General features: G+C 44.7%; 1 protein-coding gene across 1 annotated transcript; it reads left to right on the forward strand.

Moving 5' to 3' along the window:
- The first annotated feature begins 7,053 nt into the window (after nucleotides 1-7,053).
- On the forward strand, nucleotides 7,054-7,980 carry LOC104251922 (olfactory receptor 10C1). The gene has a single exon (XM_009811692.2). The coding sequence runs from the start codon at nucleotides 7,105-7,107 to the stop codon at nucleotides 7,978-7,980; it is 876 nt and encodes a 291-aa protein (XP_009809994.2). The 5' UTR covers nucleotides 7,054-7,104.
- Nucleotides 7,981-8,271: the final 291 nt, after the last annotated feature.

Consider the following 8,271-nt stretch of genomic DNA (forward strand, 5'->3'; position numbering starts at 1 on the left):
ACAGAGAGGGACACGGACTTTAAGAGCACCTACATATAACACTACCAGAATTCACAAGCAACCTAAGTATAGCTAGCCAAGTCCCGTTCCTCCTCTCTGGCTGATTGGCATTGAAGTTCAGTAGCAAAACCACCCAAATACTCACTCTCTAGATTCACCAGCATACCCACATTTGCAGATCCCTTGTATATAAGCATGGACCCTCAGTCCTTCTCATATATATGCCCACATCCTGGGCTGTCTTACCTGCTATGTGGGTCTTCCCTTAACTGCCATCTAGCCCAGCTTTATTTTCGCTAGCAAAAACAGATGCATACACGCACACCACTGTCTTCTCTCAGAAGCACCCCTTCCCCCACTGAGAGACCCCTTGAATCTCAGCTCGGTCTCTCAGTGTGCCCAGACCCTGGATATCCATGTCTTGCTCAGAAAGTGAGTCTGAGAAAGATTGATACAGGGTTTCCTCCACTGGCTAGTCCAGCTTGAAATCTGAGAGTGAATTACAAATATACACCCATACACATCAGGTCAGTTGAAAATATAAACACATTGATCCCTCCCAGTTTCTGGCATCCCAACCACATGGGTCTTATGACCCATGGTCCCTCTCATTGCTGGTGCTTAGACCCTCCTTAGCTCCAGCTGCTGACCCCACAGACACATGGACCCTAGGACCGATTATCTGACTGCAGTTGCTGGCACTTGATTTACTCATTCCAGTCTTTCCAGTTGCTGATACCTAGAGTTCACAGTATTCACACATGGCACGGAGAATGAAATTAGCGGGATAGTTAAAGAAGAATTTAATAAGAAGACTAAAGACCAATTGTCTTTGACCATTCCCCATAACATTCTTTAATAGGTTTTCCATTTTCAGATACATAGGACTGGACCACAAAGCCAAGGCAGGGGAGGTGTTTACTACACAAAGTCCTATGACAGAGGTGAAGTCAATCTTCAAGACAGAGAATGTGCTCCTGAGAAATCCCCTGGTTGTGGACAGGCTACTATCTAGACACTATGTGAACATCCTTAGCTTTTCCCCTGTTTCCTTCATCATGCAGGTGAGCAAAGGGTAAGGGAGATGAGAACCAGAGGATTTGAGGTTATAGACACTCAAGCGGAGAATTTTGTGTTATGTACCTTCCATTCATACTGTACCCCTGGGTGCAGGTAGAATAAACTGACACACAGAAATTGACTCCATTACAGATTCCCAGGGATGTCTGCCTAGCATCAGCTCCAGAAGGGTATGGCTTTCCTTTAGGTCTTGTGTTGTGTTTGCTCCATGTAGCTGGTCTGGACACCCCAGGCATCTTACATGGTATTAGGTGCCTCTTTTAGGCCATTACCCTCAGTGTCCCAAGCTAAGTTTGTTGTTTTCATTGTTGGGATTTACTTGTGCCCAAACTTCTATCATAGTCAATGGAGATCTAGTGAATGGAGCGTAAAGAAGGGCCTAGCTGCCCAGCTCTTTCTTTGTAACAAACACCTCCGTTGTTAGGTTGGCTAAATGCTCTTTAGGTTCCATTGATTTTACTGACAAAGTAGGCTCAGTTGCCCTAGAAGTAGGCAGTTAGTATAATTTGAAACAGTCAAGGGGAATCCCCCCCAGCACTTAGCTGATTCCTAGAAGGAGGTGGATCTCTCATAATTCTACCACCATAACTTGTGACCACCATAACTTGTGACCAGTTGTAGATGCCTTTATATGCCAACCATCTCAAACGTCACCAAGAATTTATGTGTGATAACTTAAAACTGTCCTCCATCTCCATTGATTATATTAGGAACCTAGACAAGGAGCTCATATGCTCTGCAATTTGTTCTGTGCACCCTCTCTGTGCACACCTATATTTCAGCAAGAAGGGTCATACTTCCCATGTCTTCGTGGAATGCATTGAAGGGAGATGAATCCCAATCCATTCCTATGGCTCCTAACTGGGACTGACGCCTAGATTGACTCAGCTGAATCAGTACCCTGAAGGTAAGCAAAATGAATGTAGATGTCAAGGCATCCTTTTCTGTTTGGGGAATGGAATAGGGGCTTCCATAGAAAAATATCTCAATCTGTCTTAGAAATGCACCCTCAGAAAGGAAAATTCACACTGCTGGGCTCTGCCTCTTTCTAACCATTGATTAGAAAGGAAATAGAAATCTAGTGCACTTCAGCCTATTTCAAGGAACATTCCCCAGGTATGACAGGAGTATCTAAATGGAAACTAATAAACCAGCAAACAAATAAAGTAGTTCTATCTGCTATAGTCCATCTTCTGGAGTACATGTGTCTCCCTCACCTGGCTGTGGTGTCCTTTAAGGGTGTCAGGAGAGGTTGCCTCCTCCTGCAGCTCCAGCCCAGGACCCTCCTGCCCAGTCATTGGAGCCCACACGAGTTGGCTGGGGAACCGGGGTCCCTGCCCAGGCCAAGGGACGCAGCCGCCGCTTTTCCATCTGTGGGTTCAAACAGTAACAAAACTGAGCACATGTCCCAGAGACACACACACAAAGGACACTGAGAGGATCGGCCAGACAGACTGCCACAGACAAGGCACTGCCGTTGCCAGCACCCACACACAGAACCCACATCACACCCAAGCACAGACAGCCATGTCCCCTCCTCCTCTGGGGCTGTCAGAGACAGGACGTCACTAGTGCAAACACAGACATGACACTCTCTTGGTTCACAAGTTCACAGTCATTCACAAGTCCCCTGAATACCAGCACACCCCTCTGCTGCTTGGTACCCCTGCTGGGGTCCCAGCCCTCTTACCCACCCCACGGGTACCCTATATGCCAGCTGGTCATGCTTGATGTGCATTGCAAGCACACAGCACTCATGCAGTCCTCCCAAGGTCACCCCATACCCACAGGTCCCCCACGCCCCTTGGAGCACAGCCAAGGCTTGAGTCTTGTCTCTCGTGTCCTAAAAGAAAGCATCAAATCCTCCCTCCAGTGCACCAAGGAAGGAGATTTCTACCCATCTTTGTGGGGCTACCCTGTTAACTCAAGCAATGCAGAGCTCCTTGGCTTGACCTTCCCCTTTAGTGTTCCCATTCTTAGGGCAGAAATTGCAGCATTTGCCCTCCAACCTTGTCAAGAAGTGCCCCAAAAGTGGAGGTCCCCACCTGGCTTGTGGATCTGGAGGAAGGATTTTGTGTTCCGTTTCAAGATGACCTGGATTCAAAAAGAAAAAGGGACAGTCTTCCCTCTGTTTCCTGGCTGTGTGTACAGCGCAGCATGGGTGTCCAAGGTGCTGTGGTAACCAAATGCTTCACCAGGAAATAAGGCCCCAGGAAATATGCATTTCTCACATCCCTGGCCATGCTGGCAGTGTAAACTCACCCTTGAATCCAGGCTCAGTTCATTTCTACATGAACAATTTCAGGCCAGGAACAGAGCCTGGTGCTACTGGCCTCTTCCAGGAGTCAAACAAGAGCACAAGAGAAGCCAGTCTCCTTTGTAGAAGACTGTGTGGAAATTGCACTGATGATCCATATTTTAGGGACAGAGGCAAACAACTCAGCTGCCAACACTGAAGAAAGACGATAAGAGAAGTACCAGCTCATCAGGCAGTAGGGGGAAAGAGGAAATACTCCTGTCTCCTGCCTGACTGTCCCCATTGTAGCCCTTACCCAGTGTCTTGCTTGTTTGTGTTGTTGCTTAAGAAGGCCTTTTCCTGTGCAGTCCTGTGACAGGAGAAGGGGGAGAAGGAGATCTACTGGCATACCTTAGTTGCACTTTCTCCTCTGATAATGAAAAGAACAGAAGCTGGGACAGAAGACATAAGACCAGGGAAGACAAGTGTGTTTTTATGAAGAGAAGCCAATCTAATGGCTTCTAAGTTGAAAGTGAGGAAATGTGCCTAAGACAAAGAAAACAAAACCAACCAAACAAAAAAGCTTGAAATTGCTTGTATGCATAAAAGACTATTGACACTTGCATTCAGATGGCCCAGCTTGGAGTCCAGGGGTCTCCCTGTCTCGCCGTGGCCTGCTGATGGACAGATTCCTGCCCAGGGATGGGTAGGATGCAGAAGGACATGCTGGCCTTGGTTCTTCATTGCTTTTCTCATCTCAAAATACCTGTCATTTTCTCAGCCTCAGAAGGTGATAATGAGCAGCTACAAACCAGGATACCTTATGTCTGTCACATGTCCAGAAGGGCAACTGGCATAGAGCAAAAGAGGGGAAATGGCAAAAGGAAACTCAGAAGGGCGCATTTCCCTATGCTGGTTGGGGAATGAGGAGCTGTAAAGTGACGATGGAGTGACCAGAGGGACTCTATTCACCACAGCTTCTCAAGAAGCCTTCTCCCACATGCAGTTGGGACTGCTACCTGCATGGCATAAGCACTTTTTTTCTCAGTAGGGAGCAGCATTTGGATGTAAATGAGTGATGGCCCAGAATGAACAGAGGGCCTTGAGCCTACACACTTGGACTGAAAAAAAGTCAAACCATTATTGCTCTGGCCACAGAGGAACCAATCACATAATTTCTAAGCCTCTCTTTCTTTCATTCAGAAGATGGAGCTGTGGATTGTTCCAGGCCACATCAAAAGATTTTCACTTCCTTGGGAGACTATAAGTCAAAAGGACGCACTGGGGACTTTGCTTTTTAAATGTCCTTCTTTCCTCTTATCCCCCACAGGGCCTTCCAACCTAAAAGTGCTATGGGATATGGCAGTTTGACATAGAAATGCTTCTCATTAATGGACTTTAGTGCCTCAGTGTTCTGGAGTTCAGAGGTTTGGAGTACCTGGACATCCATGCTTTCAACAAAGGATGGAGAGACAAGTTGTGTTTTGAGATCGGCTGTAAATCTCAGTTTATCTCTGTCTTGATCACACAGGTCTCAGGAGAGGTCGCTGCAGAGCTCAGGTGTTGACCATGTGCCTTTGCTATGATTTCATCTTATAGAGCACCTGCAATGCAATAAGGACCATGTCTCTAGGGCTGCTGAAGAAATATCAAATACTTCAGTTCCCCCCTGCTTTAGTAGATGGAACACAGAAACAAGAGAAGGACTGCAGAGGTAGGTAAAAAGTATCTTGGCTTGACTGGAATTTCTCCCATAGTCATTGAGTTATCCCAAACAAGCTGAGTTCAACTGAGTCTGAACAGTTTTTGTTGTTTCTTGAACTCAAATATCAGCAAATTTCTATTAAGGGCTTAGTACACTAGTTTACAATTCAGCATCGGTGACTGTGAGACAAAGCTAATGTCAAAGTTGCTTTTATTTTTCTCAGATACAGCATGTTCCCTTCAGAAAATATTAAGGTCAGTTTAATCTAACTCATTGTAAGAAATTACAGCCCTGCCTGAGAACTTGTGACATGCTATGTTACATTAAAGTGCTTTTTCTGGTTGGTTGGGAGCAGGGGCAGTGTTGTCATTTGTGGTGATTTTTTTATTGTATGGAAAATTTTTTAATATTTACTTCAGTTTAAGAGAAAAAGAAAACATCCTGCATGTTGAAACTTGATAGGAAGTTTTAGAGTTGGCAATCTGCATTCTCAAGGCAGAATTTTGAGGGTATTTAAAAAGAAAACTTACAACTGACATGAATTAGCGAGAGTGCTTACCTCTCTGTAATACATGTCAGTTTTAAAAACATGAAACACATGAATGCAGGATGCAGAGATTCTTTTGAAAATGCATACTAACAGCGACCCATATTTTTATTAGAGATATAACCTACAAGTGAAGGAGTGCTCACTTGAAAACAAATTACCGGGAGGGTAAAGGCCAACAGAGTTGTGCCAAAGGGTAGAACAGAAGATCTGTAAAAAAGTTTGGAAAAGTAAAGGTAGAGGGATCAGATACAGGTAATGAGAATGAGGAAGGGATGATTCCCACAATATCCAACTTGAGGACTTATATTGGGATCCTGAGCTCTGTGGCCTCCCTCTATAAACAATGAAGAAACATGAAGTAGACAGTCACGAGAGAGGCCAATTCAGAAGTGCTAAACCAGAAGCCTACCTGCACAGTACTCTGAATCATACTTTGGATGTACCTTACCTCTAGTGGTTCACCTAAGAGTGGGATCCATCTTACCAAATGGGATCATGTGAAAGCTAAGCATTCTGTCTCAGAAAGTCATTGATGTTTCCTTTACAGTCAGTGGAAAGAGGAAGGTGTCTTTGAAAGCCTCCTTACCCTGAATTCTGTGCTTAGGAGTTAGGACGTGTCTAAACAGTTATTCAGTTTCATTGTACAGATCCGTGATGTTCTTGGCAGACTTCCAGGTGAACAGAGTGAGACTTCTCTCAGTCCTAATGAAGATCTGCAAACGCTGTGCAATTGACTTGAATAACCGAGACATACGAAACAGCATAGGACATCTATGTATAAGGGCCTAAATGTCCATGAATACACAGAGATCTGAGCTTGTCATCCAATGCTGCCTAAGCTTTCAAAAGAGAGAGTGCACCATGACAGGTCATCTCTTTCATTTTAAGATTTGTAACTGTCATATGTGTCCAAGCTCCGATGCAAGGTGACTTAGAATAGAACAAAACTATTATTCTAAACTAAAATCTTCCAGAGGTCAATTATTGTTCTAACAGAACATGCACCTAACACAGATATCATACCAGGTTAATATCAAATAGGTGGGGAATGGAAAAACAGACTGGACAGGTTGGGTGGGATTTGTCCTCATTGTTTATGAAGACATTTAAGATTTCAGCATCTGAAACACAGACATCTCACAAGTGATTAAGAAGCCTAAGCACAGGTCTATAGATTTAGATATCATGGGCTATCCAGCATATTCACACAAGGCTCACAAATGTGACACATGATCCACAGGACTGCACCCTGTCTTCCCTGCATGGTAGACGGTGGCCACGGTGCACAGCGTCAGTCTTCCCAAAGAGCAGTAGATGCCTTGCTTTAGGACTGGAATTGACTCTCTGAATTTCATGTAAGCTACTGCTAACAACACAGAGCTATTTGACTTGACTTAAGAAATGTACCATGCTGTTTCATTGTTTTCACTGTGTCTTTATTGTTCCGAGATGAAATCGTCTGGAGAAGGGACCACTGAAAATAAAACTTCTGCAATCGTGTTTGTTATCCTGGGTTTTTCTCATCGTCCAGCTATGAAAGTCATCTTCTTCATCCTATTTCTATGTATTTACATCATCACAGTGCTGGGAAACCTAATTATTCTTCTTCTAATTAATATGGACCCTGTCCTCCACACCCCCATGTACTTCTTCCTCAGGAACTTGTCATTTCTGGAGATCTGCTACACCTCTGTCACCCTGCCCAGAGTGCTGGTCAATCTGATCTCAAGTGATACATCCATCTCTTTTGCAGGCTGTGCTGCACAGATGTATTTCTTTCTGTTCTTTGGGGCAACTGAATGCTGCCTCTTAGCTGCTATGGCATATGACCGCTACCGAGCGATATGCAACCCTCTGCATTACATGGATATCATGAATAAGAAGGTATGCATGCAGCTGGCTGCTTCCTCATGGATATGTGGCAACCTTGTGGCCCTTGGGCACACTACATTTATCTTCTCTTTGCCCTTCTGTGGCTCCAATGTGATCAACCATTTCTTCTGTGAGATCCAGCCAGTGCTGATGCTGGTGTGTGGGGACACTTACTGGAATGAGTTACAGATCATTCTGGCTGCTGTCTTTATAATCCTGATGCCTTTTCTGCTCATTTTGGTATCCTACAGCCTCATCATTTCCTCCATCCTCAAAATCAGGTCTGCCAAAGGAAGGTATAAAGCATTCTCCACTTGCTTCTCACATCTCACTGTAGTGACATTATTCTATGGGACAGCTGTGTTCATCTATATACGTCCCAAATCCAGCTATTCCCTGGATGTGGACAAGGTGCTCTCTCTGTTCTATTCTGTGGTGACCCCAATATTGAACCCTGTTATCTACAGCCTTAGGAATAGGGAGGTGAAAGGGGCTCTCTTTAAAATGAGAATGAAGCTATTTCACTCCAACTCCTAGGTCAGTTCCCCTCAGCTGAACAAACATCCACAAATATCTCACCTCAGAAGAAGCACCGGCACATTGCCAGAGGGATATAGGAAAGATCAGTGACAGCACTTTATAATAGGAAGGCATTCAGCTCACCTGAGTTCAAAAAAAGTAATTAGGTGTCTAAACAGGAGTATCTGGTGGCATTTGAAGTGCATAGCCCCTAGTTGCCATTATAGAACGCGTGCATCTCCATAAAGTTACAGTTGCCGGTACCACATGAAGATCTTGGATACAGTAGGATGTCTCATGTGATCTCAG

This window comes from Gavia stellata, chromosome 13 (assembly GCF_030936135.1).
Source record: "Gavia stellata isolate bGavSte3 chromosome 13, bGavSte3.hap2, whole genome shotgun sequence".
In the NCBI taxonomy this organism is placed as follows: domain Eukaryota; kingdom Metazoa; phylum Chordata; class Aves; order Gaviiformes; family Gaviidae; genus Gavia; species Gavia stellata.